General features: G+C 37.5%; 2 protein-coding genes across 2 annotated transcripts in view; one reads left to right on the forward strand and one right to left on the reverse strand.

Annotated features, from left to right (window-relative positions):
* Positions 1-17,759, reverse strand: part of LOC122785266 (inactive dipeptidyl peptidase 10-like) — a 280,721-nt gene that overhangs the window by 232,913 nt on the left and 30,049 nt on the right. The gene's annotated exons all lie outside the window — the stretch shown is intronic.
* Positions 15,471-16,618, forward strand: LOC122762775 (putative nuclease HARBI1). Its single transcript, XM_044017963.1, is given in 5 exon segments — positions 15,471-15,508; positions 15,624-15,885; positions 15,887-15,981; positions 15,983-16,170; positions 16,248-16,618. Coding segments are annotated over 5 exon segments (954 nt in total).

Raw genomic sequence — 17,759 nt, forward strand, 5'->3', positions numbered from 1 at the left:
ACCACCGCATAGGAACAGTCGTTGAATCACCTTTGATACAAGCAATGGTTTCTCTGTTTACTTTCACGCCTTTGCAACTATGTGCTCTCTGATGAATAGCACTACACCTCTCGTTGCCACATACACAGCAATATGTGGTCCTTTGGGAACGATCTGTAAAAGACAAAATATGCGTCAACAGAAACATAACGCACTTCTCCACTCATCAATATTTGAAGCAGTTAGTATTACAGAAGGCCAAAGATGAGATTCATCTTCTTGACATTTTGGGAATGAAAGATCAATAATATTCTCTTGTCTGCATTGTATACAGTATAAAGTTGTAGTAGCACCTGGTTAACAGCCTAGCATTAAGACAGAAAACAGGGGTTAGGATGGCTCTGTCTAATCTACCTGCCAACACATATAAGGTCACTGTTTTAAATTTCTCAAATATCTCAAAATGTGACATTAAATAGTCTTGTCAAAGCAATGTCACAACAGTCACAATTTTGTACAGGTAGTGTACAACCAAGCATAAAAACACCACAGTGTGATCGTCTGTTTTGGAAATTTCCAGTTTTTTTTTCTTCTTCATTGTCAAGTTGCCAGACAAAGATACATATTGAGCTTTGAAGGTGCCAATAACCTTCAGAGATAGAAGTACAAAAGCTATTCCTGTTATTCTTCAGAACTTGAGCTACAATAAAACATCCAAGGCAGGATTTCAGGACAATCTGTTACATCTGATTTTTTATTCCTCGTCATCCAGTTAACACTAAAACAATAACTGCTTGGCTGTTTCCCTTTTCTGCATCGTCTAAAGCCTTTACAAGACAAAGTCCAACGGATTGCCCCCTGCAGTGTTGCTGTAAGTACGAGAGACAGTTTCACCAGAGTACTTTGTGTTGAGCCGAGATTGGCAGGGTGTGTTACAGAAGTACAGCTCTGCCACACACACACACAGACACACAGAGAGAAAGATACTGAAAAGTTAATGTAAACTACAAGATTTTGATTGCAATATATCTATTCAAGCCACTATTCCATGTGCTCTGACATTTTATGATTAAAGATTATACCAGTGTAAGATTATACCATGTAAATCCATACATTCTGATGTATTTAGATTTCATTTACACATGTTAGATCTATGAATACAAAACATATTATGTTATGTTATAGTTATTTTTTTTTATTGATACACATGTTTGTGCTTAATGACCGATCATGTTTATGGAATTTAATTTAGAAGAAGGGAGAGAGAGTCCAGAGGATTGCTGATAGTCTACCTGCACACCATCAGATTACACAGATTATACTCAGTAGAATTAGAATTTTTAAGAAAAATACAAATATACTGAGATTCAAGCATTCTGTAACGTTATGGTTATATTCTGCTCTCCTCCGTCCCACCTAAGGCTGATTCATAACAGAGGGAAATAAACAACAAATCTATGCCTGTGCCAATTAACAACTGCTAGTGTTTTAATTTGTAATCTATAATTTAACCCAAAAATGTGACCATGCACAAACACACACAAATATCCCAATGGTGTATTACACGTGCATTTCAGTGCTGCACATTGGCACTGGTGTGTGATGCTAACACCTGCTGAGCTGTGCTCAACATCAGTAAAACTTGTCTTTGATGAATAAATAAATAAGTCTCAGCCCATACACTGGCTGCTCATTGATGATGCCTGCCTCATTGTATACATGGTTTGTCCCTACTGACCACTAGAGGCTGTCTCAGACCATGCTCCAGTCCAACAAATGTTTATTCACAGTCATAACTGGGAGCTGAATAAATAATAAGTTTCATTCATTCACTCACTTGCCATACAACTCAGCCTTTGTAGTTCTAGGGAGGACTAGATTTAATCCCAGCTGCTACTGCATACAGGAAGCTAGGGTTGCCACACCATTACACAGTTTATAAAACAATTGAAACTACTAAATATGTTAAATACTGTAGTGCATAACTTTTGAATGAAAACACATCTATCACTATCAAATTAGTTCACCCTGACACACTGAATTTATATTGGACTTGAGCTTGTTTCCCAGTTCCCAGCAAGAACCAAAAGATAAATTTGTTTTTCTTGTGACCCGTTAAGTCAGCAGTTGGTGTGTCAATTTAAACTGTCGACAAGAGAAAGAAGGACAACAACTGGTGAAAATGGCTAAAGAAATTAAGAAAATGCAGTGGTCTCCAGAAGAGACAAAGTGTTTGGAGGCGTTTTGCGCAACAGCTGAATTCAAAGAGAATATTTGCAAGCTCCCTTATAGTTTTCGGGAAATATTTATGACACCATCACAAACGTTCATCTAACCATCAAGACATTCCTTTGCAAGGCCTCCTGGTTCTGAGGACTCGGATTAGCAGCCCTGATCTTGCAAGACTGTTTTTAAGTTAATAGACAGTAGGGGGAGTGGAGACAGTCTCCCATCTCCTCACAACAAGCCATTTAACCATCACAATGACTCCCAAGCTGTTAAATAGCACCATGGTCCGCCATGTTGCCAGTGCTCACATCGTGCCTCAAGTAGTGCCCACTGTTGATGATGGTGACATTTTTGTTCTGCTTAGCTGGTGTGAAAACAGACTGGTTCGCTGAGAGGTTCTGAATGAAAGTAAAGCCCAACTGGGAACTGTGCCAGTGCTTGCTGGTGCGAAAGCATTATCTCTGTGTTTCTCACTATAGCTACATTTCGATCACAAAAAGAGGCAAAAACAATTTCTCGAGTAAAAGTGAGGCATATGCAAAAGAAAAAGTTCCAAAAGTAATTTCTGTTGCTCACATGCTTTTGTATCCACTCACCACTGTGTTCCTGCAGTATACACAAACACTCCCTCAGTCAGGTCAAATTTGATTCACATATGAAGGACGCAGCATAAAAATAATGTTGCATTGTCGACATCCACACATGCAGAATAACAGAAAATAGAAAATAAGAAAAAAAATCACTAAAAGTTACACACTACAGCTTCAAATGCAGTTTATAACACTAAACCTTTCTTGCAATACTTTTACAGTAAATAACAGTGGGTTGTGTGTCTCAAAATATTAGTTAACTACTGATCACTGAATCAAGCCAAGAGATATTTTTCTGTCGAACAATATAATCATTATTACATGAAAGAGGGTTTTTATATGGGTACTTGTGTGAATGGGTTGTGCAGAGACCTGTGAGCTCATGGACACCCAAACGAAACCTTATTTGACTTTTGCTAATATATCAAAAAAACAATGTAATTGAATAGTAAGTGCAGTAGGGAAAAGTTGTGGGGAAAATTATTGTAAGACGTGTTTTTTTACTAAAAGTACAATGAAATCACACGGCGCACATATAATCATCATACTTATTCTTCACACTCTTTGGGTGGGAAGCTTAACCAAGCCCCGTAGATACAAGTTATGTCAAGAAGGGAGAACAATTTCCTGACAATGCAGCGCCTTTGAGCAGAAAATCATGTGTTGTGATTATGCATAATGCATTACAAGAGCCCTGGAGCATTGTAACATATTCATGCTCTATGTGAATGAGTATGCTGGGGAGTCCCCACTGTTTTACTGCCATGGCTCTGAATGTCAGTGTTATCCTTGCTGATTATACTGATATGTGAGTGCAGGAGAATGCAAATAGCATCTCACTCTGAGAGACGGCCTCTATACTCTAAATTTGTCACATTATCAGCTGGTTGATTGGAAAATATATAGACACCGGCCAGATATGAGGAGCAGCCAATAAAGCTGAATCATTTTCAGCTTGTCTTTCAGATGACAAAGGAGTGAAAATCCAAGCAGTGACTGTGAGGGGAGCATGAGTACATTTTCATCCAACACACTAACCCACACATCTTTACTCCTCAACACTGAAGAGCTGGGTCACCTGGTCTAAACAACAACTGACTGGTAGGAGAGATGATGAAACCAGGAGGAGCGGTTTCTGTGCAGCCTCTTGTTAAGAGGTAAAGTAAATCCTCCATACTGGCAGTGTGTGTGTGTGTACGGTTGGTGTACACCACCATCACTTTGAGTTAAAACAAAGGGAGTAAGACAAATTACATGGCTCCAGCTGACAGGAAGAATATAACCCTTGACTTTGTTTATGTTAAGTTTTTTATTGTATGTGATAGATGAATAAACACATTTATTTATATTTATATTATATTGTATTATATTATATTATATTATATTATATTATATCATATCATATCATATTATATTATATTATATTATATTATATTATATTATATTATATTATATTATATTATATTATATTATATTAGTTTCTGATCCGAGATCCACCTTTGGAATGGTTGTTTGTCTCTATGTGTGGCTCTGTGATGGACAGGGGACCTGTCCAAGGTGTACCCTGCCTTTCACCCTATGACAGCTGAGACGGGCCCCGGCAACCCTCATGTGGAGGATAAAGCAGTACGAAGTGAGTGAGTGATTGAGTGAGTGAGTGATGATTCACCTTAACTCACACACTGAATCGCTAAGTGTTCCTCTTCCATCCAGTAGTAAATTGAAGACCCTCATGTCTTCTCGGTCCCTTGAGTGTTGTTAAGTTTTTATTTAATTATTTACTGCACTGCTTATTAAATGCATATAATAAACTTAAATTATTTCTGAGGTTTTGCACTCCTGCTGCTGACTAATTTATATCATATTTTAACGTGTATGGTGTGTGGACTAAAACAAGTTGTCCCAGGTGCGTTCTCATTTATTCTCCCGTTGTCCACATAATTCCAATTTTTAATGCAAATCACATCACCATTCAAATTGAGAAAATATATTACAAATATATATCCAAACTAACAAGCTGACACAAAGTCACCACCCCGAATGCTGAAATGTAAATAAAAGAGCCAGCTGGAAGTGTGTGGTTACCATGGAGACAACTGGACCCTTTCGCTGAAGCATAAATCAGGCTGTTCTCTGACTTTAAACGTGGCATGGTCATGGTTGAGGTAACCTTAAATCACAAAAGACACCATTTTAATTTGTGATTTAGAGGAGATGCTAAAATAACCCTTGGACATCAGCCTACTACTTTTTTTGGGTTGTGATTTTGGCATATTGTGTGACATGGATGTGTTAATATGTCTGCTTCTTTTTCTGTCAGTCGCATATTTGTGTTGTGAAGTGTTTTGTTGTTTAAAATGTTTTCAATAATTCATATCTAATAGAGTGTATACATACATTTATTTGGAATAATATATGGGTAATATGAGGGATTTCACTGCATATAAAATAAAAATAAATTAAGGCTTTCTACACAGTTTTGCCACACAGCATGAGAACATGCATCTGCCTTGGGCTGTTCTGACCTTTTTTTGTAGTACAACAGTGACTTCTGCTGGTCAGCAGGAGGAAATGCATGAGCAGCCTGTTTGTGTCTGTCCTGTGTAAAACTTCAGTATGTCTAGTAATGAGTTAAACCAAGAGAACTACATTGTGACCCAGCAGAGACTTTCCCAAACTGCCTGTTCTCTATTTGCATTCCATTTATCCTGTGTGTCTGAAAGGCTATGTCATCACGCAAGGTTTGCTTATTGTGTGAGGCTGTTAGCATCACATTTGATTTTTGATTTAGATTTGTATTTGGTGCAGCTAACACAAAAAAATAAAGATTGTGAACAGAGAAATGAAATTTCAGAGGAGCCTGTGATTCAGATACAGAGCTTGATATTCAGAGCACACAATTCAGGAGGAGGTTTATATTTTATGTATGTCGCGTTAGCAACAGTTGTGTTAATATTTATCAGGAAAAACTCACACACACACACAGGATGGATGGCTCAGGTTGAGTCAATTTAGCTTCTTGTTTCTTTTATTTAAACACAGAAAGCAGCTTTTTTCCCCCACCTGATTTATCTGTTTTCTGTCTCAGCCTAATAAAACTGCAGATACCACAATGAGCCACATTCTCAATTACATTCAGTAAAAACAAAATTAAAAAAAATACACTAAATATGCTATTTGGACACCTGACTAATTATGATTAACAGAAACACCTAAATTACACGTAAAAAAACTCAATTAATTATAGTTTCAATCTTTACTGATTAAATCCTATTATTCTTTGACAACAAAATAAAGTACTTTATATTCATAGAATTATATTAAAATGTCCCTGCTCCAGCTGGACAATAAATATATATTCTATTCTATTCTATTCTATTCTATTCTATTCTATTCTATTCTATTAATTATTTGCATGTGAATTTTAAATTGACAGTGCTATTTGGTGTTCGGAGGATGATGATAATGATTTCCTGGTTATGAATTTGTTTTGGTTTAGGCTCAAAAAGAGAAAATAAATTTCTTCTCCATAATAACAAAACACTTTAATGTACTAAACACTAGGTTAATAAAATTATCCAGCTCTTGGAAAGCAACATATCAACACTGGCATCAGAAAACTTGATTACGGCACCACAAAAATGGAATAGGTATGTCGTGATTTCATTTTACTAGCACAATGTTGCTTCTTCCTTGATCTGTCACGACAAAATACAAATAAATTTCTATGTGATGTGCAGGAATATTGCCGGGCAACACAATATGTAAACACCACTACATTCAGAAACACAGACAGAATCGTGTGGATATATAAATGTAATGGACAGCTTTAAAGATGCTGCCACACAAAATGTATCTGAATTTAAATGTGTTTCCTTTGAGCTTCTACTTCAAAACATCACCTTGGCTGCTTTAAAAGCAGGCGGAATCAATACCACAAGCTTAAATTGTGTAAAATTATTATTTTTAAACAACCTTATTTTAAACTACACTCATCCAATAATTATGGGTCAATTATTAGATTTCCGCAGATAAATCAAAGTAAATGTGACATTTTAAGATCAAGTAAGAATGGCACATTCTCAATTACTTTTCCTAATTCCTAAAAAAAAGAACAAAATGTAATTGAGAATGCAGTTTGCCCCGCCCCTTTTCTCTGCATCCTCCAATCCAACTTTATTTATAAAGCTCAAAAACAGCTGAAACAAAGTGATGCACATCATAGATAAATACATAAAACAGAAACAAAATATAAGCATGACCTAATAATAATAAAAATAATAACAATAATAATACTAATAATAACAATAAATTATATGTGTTGGTGCCTTTCACCACACTCAAAGTCATTTTACAGATTGAACGACAGCATGGAGAGCAAGTTGCTTCGCTACTCCTACTTCTCTCCCCTCACCTTTTTGCTTTACAATCAGCTATCTAAGAAAATTAAATCAACAAGTTAAAGCCATGGCATCTATAAATCTAATCATGGCAGGTGGGGAGTGACTCTTTGAAAGGTGTGTGGTGTGAGCGCAAATGTGTGGCTGAGCTGTGGGAGCAAAGGTAACCTTCTGTTGGTATAATGTTTTCAGACTGAAACAAGAAAAATCACAGTTTTCATATGGGACTTATTGTTATACTGAGAAATTAAAATGAATTGGTTTTGTATCACATGTAAATGCTTGTAATATTTCCTCATGAATAGAATAAAATAGAATATCACTGTCCATGTGGAGCACTTCTGCAGTGTGGCCTCTTACTAAACATGTTCTGCAGATACTAATTATTATGTAGGTATATTTATTTTCTATTGTATAATATTTATTTTGTATTTTATTGCAACATCAATTTAGTTCAGTTCAGTTTTTTCCTGTGTTTTCAAGCTACATGCTTTTTGTCAGATTTTTAATAATTAGTATTACAATACCAAAGCCAAAAGAAGAAGAAGAAGAGGATTACAGTATTTATTTATTATTATTGTTATTACTGTACATTTTATGCATGGAATTGCTTGTATTTGTTTATATTGCTTTATTGCCATTTTTGAGACTTATTATATTTTGACAGATTATGTTTTTGGAAAACATGAAACAATGTGTTTGGTTTTGTTCCTTGACACAGAACTCAGACACAGCCAGTGTTGTTGTGAAACATTTATCGTTCTATTATCTTTACAGCGCTGGCAGGCAGGGTAATAATTATTTATTAATTATGAGCTCAGAACAATAAAAGATAATATAATATAATTTAATATAATATAATATAATATAATATAATATAATATAATATAATACAATATAATATAATATAATATAATATAATATAATATTATATTATAAATCTGGCCTAATTGGCCAAATTTCGATCCCGATCTGGTCCTTCCGACAATCGTGGGTGCCTTCCGATTTTAAACTGAGTAGACGTCATCATGTCTTGTTCAGCATTATAGTTTTTTCAGCGGGAAACATTGCACATATAACAGCTATTACGTGAAGATGGCGTAAATATTTTGACACTGCCAGGAGTTTCTGTGAGATCCCAAATCCCTAGAATCTCATTCCTGAAATTGTTGGATTAAACGCCAAGTGTGTGGTGCTGCGTCTTGACTGGATCATCTAGTATGTGCTTTCTCAGGATTAAAACACTGAAAATCGGTTACAAAGTTCATTGTGTCTGTGATCTCCCATGTTTCCTCTAGTGTGGGACAGACTTAAAGGTGATGCTCAGAAATCTCAGAGAGCCCTTTCTCTACTGGACTAAATATTTGGATGCATATGTAAAGTTATGTGTCTGTTTTCACATTTGTTTTAGTCTGACACACTTTCCACTTTGCACCTTTAACTTTAACTTCAAAAAAATAATTTCTCACACCACAGCTTTGTAAAAAGACCTTGAGATCAAAATGTTGGATCATTTTAACACTGTGACTAAACAGCATCATCTTGTCTTTGATCTGTGAAGCTGAGCTATCAGGGGATTCTGCTCCTGTTTTTAGGTCAACAAGCACTAGTAATACTAGAGGTATTAGGATCAAACAGAAGAAGACAAAACTAATTAAGCTTGTGAGAATAAAGTCGGAATATTACGAGAATGATGTCGGAATATTAAATCGTCATATTATTGTAGAGCAAAATCTCAGATTATCAGCTGCAACTTGTGACAAAATGAGGAACGTTGAGCAGCTTCACAAGTAAAAATATTTGGGGGAATAAAAAGTTTGCATCTGCACAGCTAATACAGCTGGAGCAGAGCTCCACCCACAAGCTGTTACCCATTTTGGCCAAGTTCCTGGAGGGGATGATTGCACATGTAGCAGAGAGAGGCTCATTTAAGAGGACAAGGGAACATGACAAGATGAAGAGGGTATTGCAACAACCACCAGAATGTTCCATAAACTAACCATTAATAATCACTACTCTTTGCCCCTCATCACATGCTCTGATTACAGGTTTTGGTTGACAGAACACAGCTTGCCATCAGAGACATTTATTCATTACAGTTTAATTTCTTCACCATGAGGAGGCCCTCTGTGTCTTGGCTGGAATTACATGTGCATCAGCTTTGATCAAAAGAAAAGCTCAGAAATACACAAGTTGCAAAAATATTATAAGTTAGATTTTAATGACACAGACTTTCTATCTATTGGGCTCAGTGCTGCTTTATGTGCTGTCATGTTTTTAATTTTGGTTTAGCCATTCTGAGGACGGAGGGTATGTTTTTTTTTTTCCCTTATAATTTCATTCTGTATTGCTTTTTATGTGCTTAAGCTGCTTTAACTGCCATATAAATAAGATTTATATGGCACTGGAGGCATGAACCCATTGTTTGGAATGGAGTAATAACAGTGGGGGTACAATGAGGCCAGATGTGAAAACATGATAAATGCTGCACAGATACAAATACCAGATACATTTCCCTGATGAAAAAGCTGAAACGGAAACACTGTCGTGCTTTTACTTCAATATGGATGTGTGTGACTTGACAGATACAGTAATATGCAAAAACTCTAGGGCAATGATTACTTCAACTTCAGTTTTTCCATTCACACGCACATCTAGGGTTACATTATTCACACTCATTAAAACACTTCTGAAACTGGAGAAATTGGAAGACCAATTTATTTATAGACACCTCGACACAAACTAGAGGAGCTGTGGATCAAAGAAATTAATAATTAAAATAATCTTTAGTTGTAGCTGTAGAAAGCTACCTGCTGACCTACTGTACACCACACATATGTGGATCTTCCACCAGCTACAGTATTTCAGGGTTACACATGTAAATATACTTTATATACATATACATATACAGTACTGTGAATAAATCTCAGGGCACTACCAGCTTTGTTGTTGTTAGGTCTGTCAATTTATGTGATCATTGGCATTTGAATTGGAATGATGTGACTGAAAGAGGGTCTTATATCTGTATCCGTGTCTTGAATAAACCTGGCATAAAAGACCTTTTCCACGGCAGATATTTGTTGACATGAAATAGAAAACAACAATAATTAGTCTACACATAATTAGAATAAAACTAATGAATGATAATTAAACATTTTCCTGAGAAATGTGTTATATTAAAACTGCATATGTTTCCAGTATTTTTTGGATATTACCCAGTGATTGAAAAACAATTACACCATAAAGTCATTATAGCACTGGAACAATTAATAGACTACTAAATTAATTTATATTGATCGAATAATCAGTGTGTTTTTATTTATATCAGATTTTAGCTTTAAAAATTTATATTCGGGTTGCCTTGTTCCTCTATGACAGTAAATTGAATATGTTTGCTTTGCAAATCAGTTGATGACGTTTTAAATTTGTTTACCATTTCATAGACCACACACCTAATTGATTAATCAAAAAATAATAATGAATTGACAATAATTGTGAGTTGCAGTCCTACATTCAGTACATATATATGTTCTTCTAACTAACTGACTGTTAAGAGCTGTTAAGAGCTTCCATCACCATTGTCTCCAGCCTGGCACTGTGACCAAATGCATGCTTCATCAACTTTGTCACAAAGTCTATGCATTGTATAATACAGCAGGACAGACAGAGCAGCTCCAGAATACAAATGATCAGGCTGCGTCGCTGGAAAAAAAAAGAAAAGAAAAAAATGCCAAACTTAACATCACCTTCCATCACACAGAATAATCTTTTTCCCATAGTAAATAATTTGCTGAGTACCCGTCATATCAAGTTATGAAAAGGCTGAAGGATTGCAGTCTGTTCATTGAGATTAAAGCACAACCAAAGCTTCACGTCCTATTTAGCCAGATTTGAAGAAAACCAAAGGCCCAGAAAATTGCATCACCTGTCAGGCTGCGCAGCCACAGATTATTACCACCAATAAATCGTATTTCAGCATGAGCTGACATGCTTTTTTGAGCGATTTTCTTGTTTGAGCATGAGGAATGAGAACAATCAAATAAACTGGAATCAACAGAATTGGGTACTCACTGCAAGGTGACAATCAAATGTACAAAGAGCAGGATTGTTTTGGTATTATCAATAAAAAATGTAATACTAAACTTGCATATTGTAAATGAGGTGGTCTGAGAGAGAGCTAGATTATTGCATCTCATCTAGGTTCTGATTAAAGACCAAATGACCACCAGAGGGCAACTTCCTTGGTTGTGAAAATAAGGCAATGTGGAAAAATGAGCTTCTGACATTACGGTTTCAAAAATCCACAACATGGATTTGGTATCTGGTATACATTCTATACCAAATACTGTGTACTGCTGTTCAGGACAAGACCAAGCATGTTGGACAGAGCTTACAAAAACCTTAACATATTGTTATTTTTAGACACCTGAAGCACCAACCAGACCTCAAAGATCAGAAACTATCAAACACCAGCAGATCAAATGATGTGGCTCCCCTGTTTCACACACAACAACATACAATCAGCCAGTCTATGGCATTTACACTGTGATTAGATAAAAATGAACATAATTTGTATAAAAGAATGTTAAAAGTTAAACTGAATAAAACTATTTGGCTTTAATTGCCCCAGGGAAGACTGAGAATGTTTAGCCTTGAACACTAAAAAAACACAGAACACAATCTTTGTAAAAGCAAGTTGTCTTCTCATAAAACACAAACACACACGACACACTGAAATAAGAGGGATTTCATGTTTCCTGTGATGTCTGTTATTATGAGTGTCCACATGTCCCCTCAAGTGTTATTCAGATTTCCTGTCAGTATAAAACTTTGATGAAGATCTATTTTTACAGTAAAAAAGCAAATCTCTATTCATGGTGTTGAGTCAATGAAATGTAGTAACTGTTCAAACAAAGTGAAAAGGTATCAACCAAAGCATGACAAGAACTAAAGAGCCATTTTGTCTCTGTTATTCCTAAAGAGACTAAATGTTGTTCTTCACACCATAACTATGTGTGAAGAACATAGTTATGATTTTCTTCAAAAAGAACAACAAGGCTCATACACTAAACAGGAAATGCTGGAAGATTATCTTGTGACTGAATAGACAAAATGGCAGAGACTAACTGATGAGGGAACAGTAAAAACTGCAGGTGTGGCTAATAGCACTCCAGTAGCCGACATCACATAGCCAAGGCTCTGTAATAACACTGTTCACCTCTATGGATGTAGACAACACAGGCTAATGGGAGAGCATTTTACTGGATCCCTACAGATCCAGGGAGAGTGCAGAGGAGGATTGCTGCTGTAAAATTGAGCAGTGGCAACCCACCAGCAACAGATTACATGGTTTGCTCTAGGTAAATCATGGATTCAGACTAGATTTACCAATAGTTAATCTCCACAGCAACATTTACACAGAAATGATTTACATTACAATGCCCGTTTCTATTGCTAATGTTATGCTACATCACGCTAACGTGAACTTTACCCTTCCAGTAACAACAACGTTATCTTTAGCCAATACATCCGGTTTACATGGATGAGACGCATGATAGCACCTAACCAAGAAGTCATGATCGGACTGTTTATATAAACACTGATCTGTATGATGATCGGCAGTATAGGACTGACATGGTTACATGGCATATTTTTATTCTGCTTAGGCTTTTATTCCAATTAATTGTGTCCATGTAAACATAGCTTGTGACTCTCAAGAGTAAGATGAAGGGAAGTTAATCAGGAAGTTGAAGATGTCAAGATACTGCAGGGCTGGAGTGATGTCCTATCTGGCTGTTCCCACATTCGGAGAACCACACCAGGGTCATGATAAGGATCCAGTATATTCAGGCTCTAAATTATTGTGATATATTGGTCGATCTGTGTGGATTTAAAGTGCACAGTGAACTCTGACGTACGGTGGCCCTGAAGTTCAATTAATCTTTTTTCGCCAGAAGTGGGAAAAAAAAGGCTGTCTGACTAAATAACTAAAATGAGTCCAGCTCAGACACCAATGTCTCTATTCAAGCTGTCTTTTAAAACAGCTTTCCTGAGGCATGTGTTTGTGTGTTTGTTTGTGTGCGTTTTTGGATTATGTGCTGGTCCTATTGCAGATCTGTCACGATGCTGGAACAGTGAATGGAGGAAAAAACATGCGTTCATTAAGGGTTTTGACACCTCCTCCCCTCCCTTCTACTGTGTCACCAGGATGAGCTTCGGCTTCCTCCTCAGGCACATCAGTACAACAAGTTCTACATACAAATGCACAAAGCACACACGTAATACACTTAAGCAATAACTTCACTTTCTCTCCAGAGTTCTGCAGCAGCCTCAGGCCAAGGCAACCAGAAATACATTAATTTCACAGTCCAGCCTGTTTTATTCAGTGAATATCCAGTGATGGACTAAAACATGCTCCAAGTATTCTACACTCCACTGCTTCCACACAACTTCAGACCAGTTCCCTGAGCAGATTATAAAACTGAAACACATGAAAAAGAGTTCAATTAAACACGCATTCATTCTAACAACGAAAAATATTATTTTCTAATCATGCAACCATGGTTTACAAGGCCTACATTGAGTTTTTAAATGCCAATGTTATGCCATCAGAGATTAAGGAAATAAAAAAAACAGATTGTACAGACATCACTGTGGTTTTCAGTGATTTCCTGCAGACAGGTGTTATACAACTACATTAAGAAACAACATTTCCATTGTTGCTAAAATTGTCAATATATCAGATGTGTGTTGTGTGTCTGTGTACTTCACTGATTGAAAGATATCACTTAAAGAAGTACAGCAGATTTGAAAACTACTGATAATTAGCCAGGTTTTCTCACATTTCTCTCTAAGTGCAACACCAATCAACACCTAGTTTCTCTCCCAGATGAACACAGAGGTGAAAAAACATGCAACCTGCAGTACTGGCATGCAGTATGTCTTTTTAAAAAACACTTTCCTCTTCTAACCACATTTCTTTGACCTTGATGGGCAACATCATGAGATGAAGGAGACTTCATAACAACTTCATAAAAACCATGCACTCATGCACTTATTTTTCTTCTTCTTTTCATTCTTCTAAAAATAGATAAACACTGTTTTATGCCTACAATTTATGTCAGGTTTCCAATAGTGCTGGGTATTGCCACCAATTTCCTGAATCAATTTGATTCCGATTCATAAGTTCTCAATTCAACTCGATCCATGACTCAATTCCATTTAATTAGCAATATTTCAGTTACAATACCACTCGTTGGTGATAAAAAAATTTTTACAGAATGAATAATTAATTATACAAAGATTCCTCACAGTTGCGGCATATGGAGAGTATTTGTGTTTACATTAACAACAGAATCCAAAGCAGTTACATTAATGTACCTTTTATTTAAAATGACCAGCACACTGAACATGTGACATTCAAGTGCTACATTTAGTACCTAGGCATCATAAATGCCATTACCTGTATTAAACAAAATACATGTAAATAAATACATCTGAACAGCCATCCAGTCCCTGCAAGAGAGTAGAATTCTGAAAATGTAAATAAATGACATGTTAACCAGCACATGCATTTACAGTATGTAATAAACACCCTAGAATTAAAATATTTCCCAGCAAGGTATCATCAGCTGTCACTATTTCACTTGTGTGCAAGACATCTGCTTTTAGCTTATTAAAAGAACAATTTTGAAAACAAAAATCAAACTCTGCACATTAACAAAGTGCAAATACCAAGTGGGGGCTCACACGGTGGTATTGTGGTTAGTACTCTCGCCTTGCAGCGAGAAGACCCGGTTGGAGCAAAGGCCTTTCTGCATGGAGTTTGCATGTTCTCCCCGTGTGTGCGTGGGTTCTCTCCGGGTTCTCCGGCTCCCTCCCACAGTCCAAAAACATGCAATATGGGAATTAGGTCAATTGGTTACGCTAAATTGACCATAGGTGTGAATCTGAGAGTGAATGGTTATTTGTCTCTATTTGGCCCTGCTATGGACTGGCCAACTGCCAGGGTGTACCCTGCCTATCGCCCGATGTAGCTGAGATTGGCACAGCACCCCCCACGACCCTCTGGTGGAGGATAAAGCGGTAGATGATGACTGACTGACTGACAAGTGCAAATGCTTCACACTGGCATAGATGTTTGGGATAGCCATTTTACTCAAATGTTTGCATGTCGGTAAAAAGAAGCGCAGTTCAAGGGTGGGGGGTGGTGTTCTGTGGGGGTATTCCAGAAAGTGGGTTATGTGAGAACTCTGAGTTTGTTAACCCTGAGATGAGGGAAACTCTGAGTTATCCGTTGCAGAAAGAGAGGTAACTTAAACTCTGGGTCTGTTACTGCGGTAACTTACTCTGTGAACATAACCTGCTCGCTGGCACGTTTACTATAAGAAACCCAGAGTTTCTACCTGTCTCCTCCCACACGAAGAAAGCAGTTGGATTGCCCATTCATTAGAAATCCAATCGACATCAAAGCCGTATTGATTAGAAATGCATTACGTCATGAGAGAATCTTCCGACCCAGATTAGACGTTTTATCATTTCCCGAGGATTTTCTTTTCGAACGCTACCGCTTTTCATCCAACAGTATCATTTATCTCAATAACCTTCTCCGGCCATATATCACTAACCTCACACACCGCAGACAAGCACTCACATCAGAGCAAATTTTATGCATAGCGCTACGTATGTTTTGGAAACGGCAGTTTTCTTTATAACATCGGGGATGCAGAGCATTACGGAATGGCAACAGTGTGTAGAGCTGTGAGGAAGGTAACCCTCGCACTGTGGGGTAAGTAGCTTAATTAGCTGTCATTTTGCTGGCCTTCCAAATGTGATAGGATGCATAGATGGGACACAAAAGATCATATGTGATGCAGCTTCTCTTATTACAAATGTAGAAGCTAAGTGGCCTGGCTCAGTTCATGATTCCCGGATCTACCGGGAGTGTAGTCTGAGCAACAGATTTGCACGTGGTAAGGAAGCTAAAGCTTTGTACAAATGTTCTTTGTCTCCCTTTCTACATGCACTCAAATGTGTCCTCTAATTACAGGAGATTTTGATGGCTACCTGCTGGGGGATCGAGGCTATCCATGCCAGCCCTCTCTGTTGACCCCTTACCCTGACCCTGAGCCGGCGCCCCAACAACGTTTTAATGTGGCCCACTGCAGGACGAGAGCCCGGGTTGAGATGACCATAGGCATACTCAAATCCCAGTTCCAGTGCCTACGTAAGCTCAGGGTCACCCCAGAGAGGGCATGTGACATCATTGTGGCATGTGTTGTTCTCCATAATATTGCAATTATTAGAGGAGAGCAACACCCTGCCGTACAAATCAACGACGCTGAGGATGACCATCCCATCCCTGCAGATGTTCAGGATGGAAGGGCTGTAAGAGACCTCATCGCCCGAAACCACTTTTGATTAAAAATAAAAGACAAATTCAAATGTGATTTGGTTCTACTTTATTCCCTAAAAGTACAAAAGCAACAGTCAGGATTTGTAATATAGTTCCAACTATTAACACATTTCACATATTCACCTGTTTCACCATGACAATGCACCCACCTCAATTTCCAAGTCTGTTTTTCTGATTTGCCGGTCCAGGTACACCATTTATTTCTCGTTTTTTTGAATGGTTTTCATTAGGTGCACCCTGTACAACTCTTTTACCGGCAACTCGGAAACATATGGACGACATTTAATTCCTGCAGTTCTACATACAGATTTAACATGGTATTGACCGAAAATCTCACTGTGTCAAGCTGTGCTGTAGAAGTTGATGGACCCTCCTCTTGGTGATGCCCAGCCATGTTCTGTTGAAGGACAAGAATGTGCTAGTTTGTCCATTATCTATGCTCATCACTTCAGTGTACATGTCAAACTCCAAATTCCACTCAAGAATGTAAATGAATATGAATGGGTAGAGCAGTGCCAGTAGCTATACATAATATTAAGACACACTTCAGTAGGCCCCTCCGGATCTCTCCCTGTGGGGAGACAGCGTTTCCTCCTCCTCCACCTCCTCCTCCTCCTGTGAAGTTTTATTTTTAAAAAAGACATAAGTGTATACTTGCATCTGATGTAGGCACTTGTGTCCTGGGGGGTGACAGCCTCAGATGAGCTTCCCCCGGGGATGCCTTCAGCCACAGGGTGACCCCTGTTTTGGCTGAGAGCCAGCTCTCCACCCATTTTTTCGGGCCTCTGCCTTCTTTCTGTTGGCTGAGCAGAACTCAATGTTTGCAATCTGAATTAATATTTACGTTACGTTTAATAGCCAAAGTCAATAAAAAAAAAAAAAAAATCAAAGTGAGGTACAATCATAGCCTAGCAAAATATGCCTTACCTTTTTCAATTATGTTTTTATGTTTCATTTTGAGCTGCTTCCAAGTCCTCCTTTCTCCTGTTGGATTGCACCTAAATGAAAAACTCCTACTTATATTCATAACTATAGGCTATGCTACGATCTTACGGTTAAATGTTACATCAATGAAATAGTACATTCGAACTTACATGTTGACTCTGGCAGCAATTTTCTCCCATGCGGTCTCTCTCTCTCCTTCGC

Source organism: Solea senegalensis, linkage group LG2 (genome assembly GCF_019176455.1).
Source record: "Solea senegalensis isolate Sse05_10M linkage group LG2, IFAPA_SoseM_1, whole genome shotgun sequence".
Classification (NCBI taxonomy): domain Eukaryota; kingdom Metazoa; phylum Chordata; class Actinopteri; order Pleuronectiformes; family Soleidae; genus Solea; species Solea senegalensis.